Source organism: Gossypium hirsutum, chromosome D12 (assembly GCF_007990345.1).
Source record: "Gossypium hirsutum isolate 1008001.06 chromosome D12, Gossypium_hirsutum_v2.1, whole genome shotgun sequence".
Lineage (NCBI taxonomy): Eukaryota > Viridiplantae > Streptophyta > Magnoliopsida > Malvales > Malvaceae > Gossypium > Gossypium hirsutum.
Window position 1 is genome coordinate 21,153,274 of NC_053448.1, and position 17,783 is coordinate 21,171,056.

Sequence of the window (17,783 nt, forward strand, 5' to 3'; positions counted from 1 at the left end):
TAAGTTTAGGATTTTGGGATTTGATTAGGGTTTAGGGTTTAGGAAAAATTAAATTAGGATATTAGGTTTAGGGTAATATTATGCTTATATATGAAATTATGGGTTTGACAATCTTTATGTTTGGGTTGGCAACGTTACAATGTCAAATTTTATTATTATATTTTTATTTTGATTGCTATGTATTTTACTTCTAGACTATAAGTGATTAAATTTTTATTTTCATCATTCAACATCGATTTTAAACAATAAAAAAATAATTAAACTTTAACTAAAAAATTATTTCAAACATTTTATTTCAATAATTAACAATAAATTAATTTATTAATATAAAATATATTTTCTATTGAGAGAAGTAGTTGAATTTTTTTATAAATATAAAAAAAACATAAGAAAATTAAGTATGCTTTTATAAAATAAACATATTGCTTTCTTAAAAAAAATGTTTTCAAGTGACTAAAAATTAAAATCGTATAGTAAATTTAAATCTAAAATTATAATTAATTGAAAAAAAAATTCAAATATGATATATGAATTGGTTTCACTTTTCACAATATAAAAACAATTTGTACACAGATATTCAAAAATAAATCAATGTATGTGTCAGTCGGAATCAGTGCCACATAGGGGTGGTCGACGGTTACGCTTTGGATTCTTTCTTAGTTCAGCTTCTGGCCAGGGTTGTGGTTGTTCGAGATCAGCTTATAGTTGTGGGTGTTGGGAAGATAACTCACATTGATAGAACAAAGATCTCGAATGTGTTTGCATCACCCACGGCAAATGAGCGTAACCAGCTTGAATCTCATAAGGCGATGTGGATTGAAAATGAGTTGAGCTCCCCGATGGTGCCTCGTGTGGTCCCTCCTGTGATAATGACCTATATATCATCAATTGGCTTAGAGCCATCAGGAAATGAGATGCACCTGGCCATACATTCCAACCTGACATAGGAGTGGAAAAAGGATACATATAAGGGTTAGGATACACATAAGAGTTAGGATACGCATAAGAGTTAGGATACGCATTTGGCATAATTTAAAGGGGCTGTGGTGTGGGCATCGTTGCTTGCTCCGTTAGGGTCGGTGATTGCGTGGGCGCTGTTGATGGGCCCGTTTCGCCACCTCTTATCCTTGGATTTAAAGGGCCCTGTTGTTCTCTTTCGACACAGATTTGCCAACGCCTTTCCTCTTCTGAGAGCAAATATGGCTTGCCATAGATCCTAAACCATGACATGTAATCTAGATTGCATGCTAACTCCGGAACAATAATCGGTTCGCAAGTAGGTATATTATAGTACCGATTTTCCCATATTTCGATATATTTCGACTGGAAGACCGACTAATGAGTACTCGGTCGCTGTAAGTCGATTTTGTGCTCATCATCGAGCATCTCATGTGCCATGGGAATAGGATGTCGGAATTTGAATTGCTGCAACACTCTATCCATCTGGTGCATCTCAACAGTAGCGTAGCTGACCAATGGGACCCTAACATGCCAGATGTTCAGATTCTGTAGGAATTCATTCGGAATTACTGCCCGAATTACTGAATCCTCGTATGATGTCCATTGAAACTATATAAATGTGATAAAAATATTAGTTATATACATAATGCTAAATACTAAATATGAAATTGACTATGTTATGTATATATATAGTTCAAAATTAAATAAATACTTACATGCGCTTCCAACTGTTGGTCTAATAGAAGTCGTATATCTTCAAGAGCGGTAGGTATTCCTCCGTAACTCAACAAATGGTTCCACTTATTTAAATAAAATTTTAGCATAAAATTTTATTTTAAATCTATTTAATAATTGTAAAATCTAATATTAATTTTACCTTTTTACGTGTGGGAATGTATACGGGTGGTCCACTCGAGGATGTAAAAATGGAAAGCGAAATTGAGCCCATGATTGTAGAGTGAGAGACAACCTCCAAATTTGATTTTATTTGGTTGCATCACCGAAAACATCTTCCGGTACAATGTCGCCAACACCGCAGACCCCCAACTGAGTTCGCCAGCTGCTCTAAAACCGATGAATTTTAGCAGCCACCTCAGATGTACGAGGTTTTGTGACTTGTCCGGCATTAGATAACCTTCGAGGATCTGAAGAATGTACGCTCGAGCATATCGTACTCTTTGTACTTTAGTCGAATCATCCTCCAACACTAGGAATGTCTCTCGTAACGGGCCCATATCGATCCGTCCTCCGTAAATAGTATCTGAAGTCTTACCCAAAAGATCGTAACATATGGCTGCCCAATCAGCAGATTGAGCGGACTCGGTGAGTATGGACTCATCCATCGGTAACCCTAACTGTAACTGCACGTCCTCCAAAGTGATGGTACACCTCCACATGGAAGATAGAATGTGTGCGTCTCATGTCTCCACCTCTTCACAAACGTGCTGATGAGTTTTGGGTCCAACTTGCACCCCCGGCCTATATTGTCCACGTGCCAAAAACCCGCTTCTCTCAAGTAATTTTCAATCAACGGTGATGAAGGACTAGGTAGATTATGAATAAAACATTGTAACACTCGATCTACCGGCTATTATAAAAAAATATTAATTAAATTATAAAAATTAAATAATATTAAAAAAATGAAATTAATCCTTACCATTTTCATTTGGTCGACGGAAATATGTTCATCATCGAGACGAATTAATTGCCAAGCCATTGCTAACATGATCAAATTTCTTACAAATTATAAAAATTAATACTTTTTTGAGAAATTTAGAGAGAAATTTCTTACAAAAATAATAAATTTAGAGAGCTTTGAGAGCTTTCTTGAGAAATTTAGAGAGAATTTTGGAAGAATAATAAAATTGGTGTGAAAAAATGGGTTGGGGGATTTTTTACTTTTTTTTTCTTGACCATTGGGCCTTTTTAAACGGCCGTTGGAGGTGACCGTTAGGGGATTACACGGCCAAAAGCGCGTCCATGTCAGCGTGTTTTTGCCTGACACAAGGAAAAAAACGCTGACCTGGAAGCACTTTTCTAGGTTTTCCCCTGAAAACACGTCCACATCAGCACATTTTTGGGTTTTCAATCTATTCCTGTAAATATTTTTTGAAACAGCTCATTTTTGAAATTATTTTCGGAAATGGAACTTTATTGGTATTAAACCCAAAAAAAGCAGGAACTTAATTGATTTTTCTAAAAAAGTTTGAAAATTTTTTGATGCATTTTGAAAGTTTAAGTATATAATTAAGTATAAAAAAACAACAACTTAAATAATTTCTTTTAAAAAGTTTTGAAAACTTAATTTAATAGCGAAGTAAGGTGTTATTTTCATTAATAATACATGGGAATGTATAATATTATTCCAAACAAAATCCTTTTTTAAAATCTTTAAAACTACACTTTTCCAAACTTTTACTAATTGCATGCCGTTGTTTTCTTTTCTTTAAAAAAAAAGCTATATAAACTTTTTAAAAATTTTAAAGATTATTTAATTATTTTAAATATAAATTCCATATCTCAAATACTATACGTTTTTGTTCAGAAATTTTCTTGTGTTTATAAAGCATTTAATTATATATAAAAATAAATAAAGGAACAAATAACTATTAACGATTCACATGCCAGCGCCACCCCCTCCAATGAATTTCTCCGCCACTGGAGCCTACGTGGATATCCACAGGGCTAAATATTCACCACTTTTAACAAAAAAATAAAACAAAAACTTAAATTTAGCGAGAAAATAGAAATACTAATTGCGAATAAAATAAAATCCTTCTTCGCTCTCTCCTTCTGCCTTTTTCTCCATGCGAATCTCTACCTAGGGGGAGAAAAATATCAAGAAAGAGCCAATCTCGAAATTTCTGCGAAAATATGGTCGATACCTGAAATTCTCCGCTTCAAGGTAAACTATCATTTCATGGCCTTTCAATTTCTGAATTTATTTTTATTTTTTCTTTAAGAGGATTCTTCATTTCCTGTTGTGGACTTTAGTAGTTGCTTTGTCTCAATTTGTTTCTGATTGTTATGTCTAAATTTCGTCTTAATTCGGTATTGCCATACTTAAACCTGCGAGAAGAAGTTTGGTTTTTCTTAATATCATTCCTTTCTCTCTCTCTCTCTCTCTCTCTATATATATATATATATATATTATATTAATATATAAATATTAAACGTATCTTTTGTTTATTGGTTTCCCCAAATTGCTGCTCAAAATTATGTTAACTCATATGAATCTGATTGGCAGAATTTTGAAACTTTTTATGTAAAATTTCTCTTCTAGGGTTTCAGGGAACTTTTATTGCTCTTATAAGTTATATTTTTATCTTCTGTTGGCGCATCTAATTTTTTAATTTTCTACGGCGTGAGATTCTGGATAAGGGTTTCGCTTTAATAATATACATTTTGAGTTTAAAGCTTAGCTTTTATCGGAATTTTTTATGATCTTCTGCTACTAGCGACGCCCTGCAAGCGACTAGTTTCACTTCGACGATGTCTCTTTCTGGTTCTTTGCAATTGTCCTATGATTTGGGACTTTGCAGGAACCAGGTATACAAGACAAAATTTAAGGTACAGGATTCCCCTCATCTAAGAAAGCATTTTGCTTTCTGTTTTGAAATTTTAATGTATATTGAATTTTTTTTTCTCTCTTTTATGTTTTCAGATTGTACTTGGAAGGGGGAAGTTGGATTTATTGAGCTCTGACCTCTCATCTCGTGCTTCGGTATGACTTTGATGCTTCTTGTTTAGGATACTATTGCTCTGCCGTTAGTTAACTGTGATTATAGATATTGAGTTGTCTTTAAAATAAGAAAAGGTGTCACCTTAATTAATGCATACATATCTGCAAAATATACATTGGATTTTGTTTCTGAAGTGTTCTTAGCATTTTTCTCTTGCTATTATTTGTGGTTTGTCTGAGATTTGGTTAAGCCAAATTCATGAAGGATGCTTTTCTTTACCTATGAACGGATATATTATAGCTTTTGCTTCTCAATATCATGTTTTAAAGTGCATGGAAACTGTCTCATGAAGTTGTAGTTTGCATGCCTGTTTTCATGTCTAATAGCACGTTGTCATTAATGTGTCTATTTCAATCTCTTAAGCACTCAATATTGTGATTATCAGATGTTGTCTGACTATGCTGGATCTAAATGCTAGATTTTTGTCCTTTCAAAATTTATGTAAATATTAGATTCTTATAAGCTAAAAAGTTTCTTTCTTTTGTCTATATTGGCAATTATTTAATTACAATTGTACTTTGAGCTATAAACTATCGAGAGATTCTTTCATTTAATAGAATTAGAAGAATTTATGTCCTTTAAATGATGTTTGGGAATATCTTTTTCTTCTTCTCTTCTTGCAACAGTTCCTGCAACAGCATGAACAGGATGTTTGGAGAAGTTCACTCTCCAACAAATTGTACAGGCCAATGCATTTTGTTCCATACAGAAACAATGCCTTTAGGTGTCATGCTTTTGGAGTACCTGCCCAAATATTAGAACTGCCTGGTGTAAAAGCTGCATCTATTTCATTAACAAGGTGCTCTTTTGCTCCTCCTTTAGTCATCAGCTTACATGTGTAGGCATATTTGTTTTACTGAACCTCAGGGTTGTTTATGTGGTTATCATTGTCATACCGAAAATCTGTTCTCTAATTAGTTAAGCATTTCTAGTTATTAGCTTTTTACTTAGGTTCAAGTTGTAACATGTGACCCTAACTATTATTTATGAAAACATTCTTTGCTCTGCTTTAGATGATTTATTTATTTTTCATGTTTCTTATAGGAGCATATTTCCTTAAACAGTACCTCTGCTGTGGTTATTGTCTTTATGTTTAGTGACTGTAATGTTTGTTTATGCATTTAAGATTTAATCCTTTGAATTGCAGGTCTTACAATACCTTACAAGCCAGTCCTCTTGCACTTAAGTTGATTCCAGCCGCTACTATTATAATTTTTTCCCTATATGGTGTTGGGCCACTTATTCGACGGGGTAGAAGCCTACTTCTCCATGTAAGTTTACTCTTTTACCATGGATCAATAAACATTTGACCAGATCAGGTCTATGCATTATCTAATATTCTATGAATATCTGCAGAAGAGTGATAATAGTTGGAAGAAGAGTAGAACACATTATGTTACAACTTCTTATGTTCAACCTTTGCTGTTGTGGGCTGGAGCAATACTCATGTGCAGGTTCTAAAATATAATATGTATTCAATGTGAAAAGAATTCAAAGAGTTTTATATTTGCTGTTATAAAATGCAAAATCTAGTTTCGGATGCTCAACTCACTTGCATTTCATTGGCATACTTCTTGCAGAACACTGGATCCATTAGTTCTCCCTACAGAAGCTAGCCAAGTTGTTAAGCAACGACTTTTAAATTTTGTAAGATCATTGTCAACTGTGTTGGCCTTTGCATTTTGCTTATCGAGGTGGGCATTTATTCTCCTTTTCATTTTTGGTTCACTTTCTCCTAACTAATTGCTTGATAAGTGAAAAAACTCAGAGGAAAAAATTCTGTTGTTATTCTACTGCTTTAGTTTACAGATTATAAAGAGAGGAATAATCATTTTAAAGGAAACAAATCCTAATTTCCTAAGAATCAGTAACTGAGATTAGTTTCTATTTACAATGGAACTACTAGTAATAAGATAAGATTTCTATCCTTAATTATAGGGATTCCAACACTCCCCCTCAAGCTGGAGTGTAGATGTTAATCAAACCCAGCTTGCCAATAAGTTCTTCAAACATGTTTCTGTTTAAACTTTTAGTTAACATGTCTGCAACTTGTTGTCTAGTAGGTAGGTAGATGATGCATACTTCTCCTGAGTGTATTTTTTCTTTTATAAAGTGACGATCTATTTCCACATGTTTGGTCCGATCATGATGCACAGGATTATATGCTATGCTGACAGTAGCCTGGTTGTCACAGTACATCTTCATAGGTCTGGTATAAGGCACTTTTAGTTCTCCCATAAGTCTTTGTATCCAAACTCCTTCGTATATACCATGAGATAGTGCTCGATACTCTGCCTCTGCACTGCTGCGTGCTACCACAGACTTTTTTTGCTCCTCCAAGTCACGAGATTACCCCAAACATAACTACAATAGCCGCTTGTAGAGCGTCTATCATTAACAGAACCTGCCCAGTCTGCATCAATGTAGACTGCCACACTTCGGTTGACAGTCTTCTTGAAGTACAGGCCTTTACCAGGAGTTCCTTTTAGATATCTTAGTATTCTATATGCAGCTTCCAGGTGCTTCTCCCTCGGGGCATGCATATACTGACTAATAACACTCACACTGAAGGCTATGTCTGGACGGGTGTGAGATAGGTAGATGAGCCTTCCTACTAGACGTTGATATCTCCCCCTGTCGATTTCTTCTCCATCATCATTAGTTCCCAATTTAAGGTTAAACTCCATAGGAGTTTCGGCTGGTTTGCTGCCCATCAAACCAACTTCCGACAGTAGATCAAGAACATATTTCCTTTGGGAAATGAAGATACCTTTTTTCGACCTTGCTACCTCCATACCAAGAAAATATTTAAGACTCCCCAAGTCTTTAAGTTCAAACTCTGTACCAAGAAATTCTTTCAATCTCAAAATTTCGCTCGAGTCATTTCCTGTAAATATTATATTGTCGACGTAAACGATAAGGATGCAGCATTTACCCTCTTCTGAGTCCTTGTAGAACATGGTGTGGTCTGCCTGTCCTTGAATGTAATTTCTGCTAGTCATAGCTTTTGCAAATCGGCTGAACCACGCTCGTGGAGATTGTTTCAGCCCATACAAGGACTTCTTCAACTTACACACTTGGTCCTTGTTTTCTTCAAACCCGGGTGGGAAATCCATGTACACCTCATTTAATTCCCTGTTGAGAAAAACATTTTTTACATCCAATTGAGTCAAGTGCCAATCAAGGTTGGCAGCAAGAGATAGCAGGACCCGAACGGTGTTTAGCTGGGCAACCGGTGCAAACGTCTCGTTGTAGTCGAGACCATAAGTTTGGGTGAATCCCTTAGCCACAAGTCGAGCTTTGTATCGGTCAATACGGCCATCGGGTTTAAATTTCGTAGTGAAAATCTATTTGCACCCTACGGTTTTTTTCCCTTTAGGTAGATTCGAGACTTCCCATGTTTCATTGTTTTTGAGGGCCTTCATTTCTTCCATCACGGCTTGTCTCCACTCAGCTGATTCAAGAGCCTCTTCTATATTTTTTGAAGTTTTTACAGAATCGACATTAGTCACAAAAGCTTTGTAAGACTTAGATAAATTTCCATAGGATACAAACCGAGAAATAGGATGTTGAGTGCAGCTCCTTGTACCCTTTCGAACTACAATTGGAAGATAGATGGATGGCGACGGAGGTGGGACTTCTGTTTCAGAACAGTCCTCGGTTGGAGATGTAATTGGCACTGCTGTATCAGTTTCAGTAGAACGATTCCGTCGAGAGTAAACCTGTATTTGTTGTTTTCCTTGATTAGGTGGCTGTTGTACTTCGGTGGAGGTATTGTTATTGGGAAGGACGGTGTTAAATTCTTACTGCACAGGGGAAACAACAACTAAATCTGGGATAGGTTTGTTTGCGATAGTAGTAGGAGGGTCAGGAGGTATAATGAGGAGAGTATTAAGGGTCTTAGCTTCATTAAAAATCTCCCCTTGAAGATGAGATGCTGCAAAGTATGGTTCATTTTCAAAGAAGGTAACATCCCGAGAGAAACATTCGGCGCAATGTTTGTGAGTAACACTTATAGCCTTTTTGTGTAGGGGAATATCCAATGAAGATGCAGGTGTGGGCTCGAGGATTAAGTTTGGATTGATTTGGTTGATGGTTATGGACAAAAGCTTTACAGCCGAATATTTTGACTAGAAGATTAGGAACATGAAATAGAGGGAAGGCCTTTAAAAGAGTATTTAGAGGTGTTTGGAAATTGAGGATCTTTGATGGCATTCGGTTTATGAGATAACAGGCAGTGAGGACAGCTTCTCCCCACAAGTATTTTGGAACATTCATAGTGAACATCATGGCTCGAGCCACATCAAGGAGATGACGATTTTTTTCTCTCAGAGATCCCGTTTTGTTGAAGAGTGTGAGGACAAGAGCTTTGGTGTATAATGCCTTGGTCAGAAAGGTATGGACTTAAGACAGAGTTGAAGTATTCTCTCCCATTGTCAGTACGGAGGGTATGTATGGTAGAGTTGAATTGGGTTTGAACCATTGAGTGAAAATTTTGGAATACTTTGGGTGTTTCAGATTTTTCTTTGAGTAGATAGACCCAACAGACCCTAGTATGATCATCAATGAATGTTATAAACCATCTATCCCCTGTAATATTTTTCACTCGGCTGGCTCCCCATAAGTCACTATGGATTAGCGAAAAAGGTTGGGACTGAATATGTGGTTTTAATGGGTATGCCACACGGGTATGTTTAGATAATTGGCAAATTTCACTCTTCAAGGAATTAATACTTTTATTTCGAAATAACAGCGGAAGATGTTTTTTCAAATACACAAAGTTTGGATGTCCTAACCTACGGTGCTATAACATAATAGTGTCCTCTTTTGAAGTGGATAGAGCCAATCCCCCGTGTGTACTGTTTTTATTCCAAATATATAGTCCATCATCAACTTTAGCAGTGCCAATCATCCTCCCCGATTTCTGTTCCTGTATCACACAATCAATTGCAGAAAATTCAGCAAGAACTTTTTCATCCTTAGTAAGTTTACTAATTGAAAGTAAATTATAGGACAAGTTTGGGACATGTAGGACTTTATCGAGAGAAAAAACCTCTGTCATTTGTACTTCTCCTATTCCAGCCACAAGTGAGTAAGAACCGTCAGCTATGCGGATTCGGGATTTGTTATGACAAGGAGTGTAGGTGTGAAACAACGTGGAGTCACCTGTCATGTGATCGGAGGCGCCCGAATTGAGTATCCAAGGAGATTGATTATTAGATTCAAAAGCAATGTTGAGGGTAGTACCTTGAGTGGCTAGAGATCCATGAGTAGTGGGAGTACCAAGTATCTTATGGAGAGTCTCAAGTTGTGTTTTGGTTAAGCGAACATCAAGAACATCATCAGCAGTAGTGGAGGATAACATGGCAGTCTTATTATCCTTCTGTTTTTTTTCAGGATAGCCATGGAGTTTGAAGCATTATTCTTTTGTATGACCAACACGATTGCAGTGACTACACCATGGTCTTGTTGATCCAGAATCATTTCCAGCACGTTTTTGTGGCTGTGGACCTTTGGAGATGAGTGCAGAGGATTCAGTAGGACGGTTAGAAATCGAGGTCATAGGTTTAGGTTCTTTTGAATCTCCCATCATGACAAGATGACGCTTTTCCTCTCTTCTAACTTTTGCAAATGCTTAACCGATCATTGGAAGAGGTGATCTGCCCAGAATTCGGCCACGGACCTTGTCTAACTCACGGTTCAGTCCTGCTAAAAACTCATAAAGACGTTAATTGTTGAGATGGGTCATAAACCTGTTGTGTTCTATGCCTTCACCCCAATCTGCCTCGTAATACATATCCAGTTCTTGCCACAATTTTCAGATTGTTGTAGTAGTGAGTTACCTCGAGTGTTCCTTGTCAGATATCCTTTAACTTAAGCTTGATCTCAAATACTTGGGAGGCGTTTCCAAGATCTGAGTAGTTTTCTTTGACTGCATCCTACATGTCTTTTGCAGTTTTGAAAAAAAGATAGGTGCGGCTTATATGACCTTCCATCGAATTGATTAGCCAAGCCATTACAATTGAATTGTTGAGTTCCCAAGTGGCATAAGTAGGATCAGCTATGGTTGGTCATGGAATTTCTCCATTGATGTACCCTAATTTGCCACGACCACGAATCACCATAAGAATCGATTGAGTGATTCCTTGATTGATATTTTGAGTTATTTGTGATGTCTTAGTTTCAGAGAAATTTTCATTGATATCACCCATTGGAGGACTAAACCGAAGGAATTTTTAGGAAGGAAAATTAGAGAAAAAAATAGGATCGAATGAATCCTAAAGCTCTGATGCCATGAAAAAACTCAGAGGAAAAAATTATGTTGTTATTCTACTGCTTTAGTTTACAGATTATAAAGAGAGGAATTATCATTTTAAAGGAAACAAATCCTAATTTCCTAAGAATCAGTAACTGAGATTAGTTTTTATTTACAATGGAACTACTAGTAATAAGGTAAGATTTCTATCCTTAGTTATAGGGATTCCAACAATAAGGATAGTTACCAACTTTAAAATGATGTATTGTGAAGCACAATTTAATTTAATTTATTTATAATTTTCGTAATGCTGTTCAACTGAAACTGAATAATGTTGATAATGTTTTCCTAGTTGTACTTCTCCATAACAGTTGTTTTGTTGGCCACTAAACATGGTTAAAATGCTTCTGTGCAGCACGATTCAGCAAATGCAGAAATTCTTCATGGAGACGAGTGATTCCAGTGATACAAGAAATGTAGGTGACATTGCTCTAACATAAAACAATTGATATTAATTACTAATATTCACGTCATTGCTATTGTTTATTGCTAATTAGCAGAGTGCGTGAAGTGTGACTCGGATGCCTCCATTAATTACAGTAGAGAGATACCTATAATACACATAAATTATCTTTCATTCATTTTATTTAGTTACATAATTTTCTGGTTGTTTTTATGGCAGCCTGAATTTTAATGTGGCCCTTTGAACTAATTCATAAACTTATCTTCTTTTTTGCAAGATGGGTTTCCAGTTTGCAGGGAAAGCTATATACTCTGCAGTTTGGGTTGCTGCTGTGTCATTGTTCATGGAGTTGCTGGGTTTCTCTACAGAGAAGTGGCTGACTGCTGGAGGTCTGGGGACGGTTTTGCTGACTCTTGCTGGTCGTGAGGTACACCTAAATAACATTTTCATGTTGATTCATTTAAACTTGTATATATGTTTGGATACATTTGCCTTGATATTACTTATTACCAATGGACAGTGTTATATTTGCATTTTAAGTAAAAATACTTTATGTTAACTGCATTTTAGCGAGAATAATATAGATGGTATAGGACTGGAATGTGGGATTACATATTTCAAAATTTTGAATCGGAAAGAACTTGTAGTTGTAGGGTTTAATTGAATAAGATGGTTAGGTCTGCAGGTTTGTTTAGAAAGGAAATCAGCTTTGAGGGTGAAAAACTAACAAAAGGGAAATAATTAAGGGTTGCAATTGAAGCTTGGAAGTTGCTTTTGGTGTTTGATTTGGTAAAAGTTTGATAGGTTTAAGAAACTGATTTATGGTCTGTAATTCTTGAACAATACTAGAAATGGGAATAAGAAGATGAAGAAGATCAAGATAACACTTTACACCTAAAGCTAAAAGTTGCTTCATACAATCAGAAGGTAGCATAATTTATCATGCATCTATACCATCTTTGAAATTATCTTCTTTATCAAATGAAAGAGTTCACATGCTTATAGTGTTTACTTTACCCTATTCTCACAAGGATTTAGAGATAAGATACCACTGAAATTTGTTCTCTTTAGATAACAACAGAAGGAAACCCCAAAAGGAACTCTAGACTCTCATCATGAGATTTTTCAACTAATTTGGAAATCGGTGGAATACCACTGAGAATAGACCCCTAGAAAGCAACAAATAATAAATTTATCTTTTGACCCAAGGAAACATAAAATTACTATTTGTTCAATCTTGTTCATGTCCTAAATCAGGCCAAGATCAAACACAGATTAACAAAGTTCCAAACATTGTTTTTCCTGTTCTATCTTTTCTAGATCCCTTTGTTGTCTGTGTCAGTATATGCATTTCCCCAATGTTTGACATTGTATTGTTTGTTGTTGTAGATATTCACTAATTTTCTTTCAAGTGCAATGATTCATGCAACTCGACCTTTTGTTGTGAATGAATGGATTCAAACAAAGATTGAGGGATATGAAGTTTCTGGCACTGTTGAGGTTCGTATCTGATCCCTGTCTCTGAATGAGTTGTTTAGACAAAAAGGTGTTCTTACTTCAATATACTTTATGGTTATAGAGCTGGTATTATATCTCTAAATTAGGATTGGGTTTTCATGATGAGATTCCCTTTGTCACTTGAAAAATATGCTTGATTGTTATCTTCCACTGAAATCAGGGGTAAATTAAGCAAGAATGCGGAAAAATTGGGAATAGGAAAAGGAATAAAAGATGAAGAAATACTCAGAGAAGAATTCTCAAAGAGGAATATCCATGCCCCTCTTCTGACAGCTTTTCCTTATATATAACATCCTTACATCTAATAATCCAAGAAAATAACCAACAATATTAAAATAATGGAAAAAAAAAACAGTTTGTTATATCCGGCTCTGCTAAATGACTATTTTACCCCTTCAATATTAACTGGACTATATCATTGATCTGAGGATTTTCTTATGCCTTATATTTTTTTTCATATTTAGCATGTTGGTTGGTGGTCACCAACAATAGTAAGAGGGGAAGATCGAGAAGCAGTTCACATTCCAAACCACAAATTTACTGTAAATGTTGTGAGAAATCTTAGTCAGAAAACTCATTGGCGCATTAAAACTCACCTGGCTATCAGTCACATGGACGTCCATAAAATTAGTGTAAGGAGTTATCCTAGCATGCCAAAACTTCTATTGCTCCTTTGGAGGCGTTCCATTGCAATATCCATTTTTATAAATATTTTTTATTCCTTTTGTTTGTGCAGAATATTGTTGCTGACATGCGCAAAGTCCTGGCTAAGAATCCTCAAGTTGAGCAGCAGAGATTGCACAGAAGAGTATTTCTGGAAAATATCAATCCCGAAAATCAGGCTCTTATGGTTCGTGCCTTTGTAAAACTATTCTTTTTTTCATCATTTGTTTAGATTTTTTTTCTAAGTGCTGTCTAGTGATGCTAAAAGAATTTGCCTCAGTCCGGTATCTTTCATATTTTATGCCAGTAATATAAGTGTGTGATGTGGTGCCATACATTTTCCTTTCAAATCTAACCAACCAAAAGACATTTGGCAATTTGGTTACTCTAATAGGTACTTTAAAGTCTAATTATATTTACCTTTTAGTATTGACCTTTTCCTAATGCCTTTTTGAGTGCTTGTGTATGGTTGATATGGTACTTCATTAAAAACGGAAAAAAGGGTAAAGTAACATTAACTTCCTTAAGCATTTCTGAGAACCTTATAATCCAAGAACTGCCATTTTTAGTTTTGTTTTTTTCTCTTAAGGTCTTCTGCATATGAAGGATGGAAAGGAGTGAGAATGTAAAATTTGTTAATCTAATCATTAAGCTACAAAGTAGGAAAGTGGTTATGAATCTTAACCATTTGATTAGCAAATTTCCATCCTTACTCCTTACTATCCTTGATGCCAAGCAAAGCCTTCAAATTTATGGACTAGAGATACAGTAAATGTATTTACAGATGTCCTTTTCTGGTAGTGAGGAACAAATCAATAGATTTTGCTAAACTGTGAAAGAAACATGAGTTATTATTGGCTGTGATATCTGACATGTACAATGCATTAGTTGTTGTGCTGAGTGTTGTCTATATTATCCATGTCTTACCATTATTCTTTCCCCTTTTCTTTCTTATTTGACAGATACTGGTGTCTTGTTTTGTAAAAACTTCCCATTTTGAAGAGTACCTATGTGTCAAGGTAAGAGGATTTCTATACTGCAGTTTATACCTTTCAATTTGAATGTGGTCTGGGAATTGTATTTCAGGGCGTTTGGGTGCATCAATGATAATGGCAGTAATACGCCATTCTAGGAAAAAGTTAGTTATATTATAACTTGAAGTTGGCACATGTGTTGGGGCAATGGTAAGGCACATTGCACTTTCAAGGGAGGACGCAGATTCGAACCTTGAAGACGGCATTGTTGGGAGGGATAGCCATGAACCTCGAATATCGACCGTAAAATGGATGTGAAAAGTACCAACAATAAAAAACTTGAAGTTAGCAGTATTAAGACTTTGCTTGGTAGTGTAAAGAAAATTGGAAAGGAAAATTGAAAGAATAGAAAAATAGAATGATAGAAAATATAAATTTTCTTTTTGAAGGTGTGCTTGGTAAGAAAGATGGAAAAATTGAAAGAAAAAATAATTTTCTTTCCATTTAATACTTGGTAGAGTTGAAAAATGTGAGGGAAGAAAATAAATTTTGAAAACTGCATAATTTTGAAATAAACATGCATTCCTTTCTCATTTTCTTTCCTTTTATCATTTCAATTTGGAATTATTTGTTTTTATGCATCAGGATAGAAAATGGCCATGCTACTATGGTACGATACAGATCCTAGAGAACGATAAATTAATCAATTATATAAAAATATCTCAAAGGAATCCCTGTTTAATATTGAGAGATTTATTAGATAAATATTCAAAGACAAACTTATTCATAGCTTTTTGTTAATTAAGCATGCTTTTGGCTATTTTGAATGCCATGCATAGCTATTTTCTTCTTTACCACGAGCAATAGGTTTTTAAGTAATCCTTTGGTTTCTTTTATTTGGCTGGTATATAATATAACTAAATTTGGTTGCTGATTGTGGACATTCATATCGTCACTTAATTTCTGATGAAAAAGAACCATTCTGATTATGTTAATTTATATTTTCCGTAATGGTATCTTCTATTAAGTTTGATATATTTGAATGGATCCATTATTAGTTTTGGTTGATGGTGCAGGAAGCTATACTTTTGGATCTCCTTAGAGTCATCAGCCATCACCGTGCCCGGCTTGCCACACCAATTCGCACTGTGCAGAAAATATATAGTGATGCTGACTTGGAAAATATTCCTTTTGCAGACTCGATGTATAACCATGATGGAGTACAATCTAACAGGCCTCTGTTACTGATTGAACCCTCTTATAAGATCAATGGTGAAGATAGAACAAAAGGCCGTTCTTCCCGTCCAGCTGGAGAGCAAGATGGTAAAACCACAGTGCGGCCTAGTGCTGACACTAAAGGAGACAACAAGGCAGGAATGATACCAAAGCCTGACTCCAAGTCCAAAGGAACACCATCTGTTGAACCCAAAGCTAATGCCAAGATAGGAGAAACTCCAAGCTCTGACACCAAGGAGAACTTTAAGGCCACATTTGAGCCGACATCTGATGATAAAGTGCTCTTGAAATCACCATCAAAATCTGTCTCCAAAACAAATTCTAACGCTGCAGAAACATCTAGTTCCAGCCCAAAAGTTCCAGATTCAATCTCAGATGATCTGCTAAAAAACAAAAAGGTCACTGACAAGCAACAGAAAAATGCTAGACAGAGCAGCGAGTTGGAGAACCCTTCATTGACCTTGCAGGAAACTGGTATTGACAAAGCAGGAGGATTACGAGAACCCTTCCAATCAAAACAGGAAGATGAGAAGCTGCCAGTCTCTCAGCCACCAATGACAAGATCTGCCTTGGAGGAAAATATAGTTCTCGGTGTAGCATTAGAGGGCTCGAAGAGAACACTACCTATCGATGAAGGGTTGACCTCATCTGCTGTAGATGCAAAAGAAGTTGCATCTTCAAGCCGGAATGGAAACGGATCCACTGCTGGGGATAAGAAAGATGGTCAGATTCTATCGACTTCAAAGACCCCTAACAATCAGTGATGTATTTGAGAGGTAACTACTGATCCCCAGAGTTTGCGACTTGAATTATCTAACACCTTTTGCTGACACCTACACTATAGAGCTGTGTTTCTTCAAATTGCACCACACATGTATATTTTCTTCTGGGTACTCTTGTATTATTTTTGTGAAAATAAGTAATATATAATATTTATCTTGAGAGAATCGGTAATATATCGTTCTCCCAGTTTCTTTAGCTTTGCGGTGAAAAATGATTGGTGTTGTGGACAAGGGCAGCCACATTGAACGTTGGCTGAACTTCCATGGCTGCAATTACTCAGATGAATAAGTTGCTTCATCTCTTCATGGATTCAAGAATTGGATTGGAGCCAAAAGCACTTTTGGCACCATAAGTAATAAAATTTAAGATGCTTTTGAAGTTAAAAGTATTTTTGAGAAGTGATTTTCTATTGAAATGCAAAATGCAAAAGCTCGAATTTTTAGCTTGTGTTTGAAAAGAAAAAAAAAACGTTTTTAGATATTTTTAACATTGGATATATAATTCTCTTTTTATTAAATTTATTTCAAATACATAACATTATATATTTAAATTTGTAATAATTACATCCTCTGCCTTATTTAAAATATATTTAAATATTTTAATTAATTAGATTTTGTAAAAAATACGTTTAAAAACTACTTCATTTAAATTTTTTTATAATATATATTTTAAATTTTTATCCATGATAAATTTTAAATAATAATGTGTCTACTACGAAAATTCAAAATGTGACAAGTCTAGTGAGGCGGTGGTAGTATTTTAGTATTTAAAAATATAAATTATATATTCAAATTAAATTTTACTAACCATTCACGTTAATTACTTAAAAAATATTTAAAATTTATATTTTATATATTAAAATATTAATAGTGTTTTTTTATATTTTTATTGAAATATTATAATATTAATGAATATCAATATCATTTGAATGCATATTTTTTACTTTATAATATCATGTTTAAAATAGATATTGTATTTTTCAAAAACACTTTTGGATAGCAATAGGGTTTTTTACACAAATAGGGTAAGAAAAAAAATTTACTGAAATAGGGTGTCAGACAAAATATTTACCAAAATGGGTTACTTTTTTCATTGGTGCCTATTACATAGGCGCCAATGAATTAAAAAAATAATAATTTTTTTTGAATAAAATATTTTTTTATATTTTTTTAATAAATTTTAGAAAA

General features: G+C 35.0%; 1 protein-coding gene across 3 annotated transcripts; it reads left to right on the forward strand.

Moving 5' to 3' along the window:
• Positions 1 to 3,606: 3,606 nt before the first annotated feature.
• LOC107945416 (mechanosensitive ion channel protein 2, chloroplastic) lies at positions 3,607 to 16,791 on the forward strand. Of its 3 annotated transcripts, none has more exons than XM_016879422.2 (14): positions 3,607 to 3,865; positions 4,419 to 4,530; positions 4,625 to 4,684; positions 5,330 to 5,502; positions 5,851 to 5,974; positions 6,060 to 6,157; positions 6,284 to 6,397; positions 11,375 to 11,435; positions 11,712 to 11,849; positions 12,812 to 12,922; positions 13,405 to 13,572; positions 13,677 to 13,790; positions 14,566 to 14,622; positions 15,654 to 16,791. In XM_016879422.2, exons 2-14 carry the CDS (start codon positions 4,453 to 4,455, stop codon positions 16,575 to 16,577), a joined length of 2,220 nt encoding a protein of 739 aa, XP_016734911.1. In that variant the 5' UTR covers positions 3,607 to 3,865; positions 4,419 to 4,452; the 3' UTR covers positions 16,578 to 16,791. The 3 variants fall into 3 exon arrangements, with proteins under 3 accessions (XP_016734911.1, XP_016734910.1, XP_040963777.1); XM_016879421.2 differs by having other exon boundaries at positions 3,670 to 3,865; positions 11,700 to 11,849; XM_041107843.1 differs by lacking the exon at positions 4,419 to 4,530 and having other exon boundaries at positions 3,681 to 3,865; positions 11,700 to 11,849.
• Positions 16,792 to 17,783: the final 992 nt, after the last annotated feature.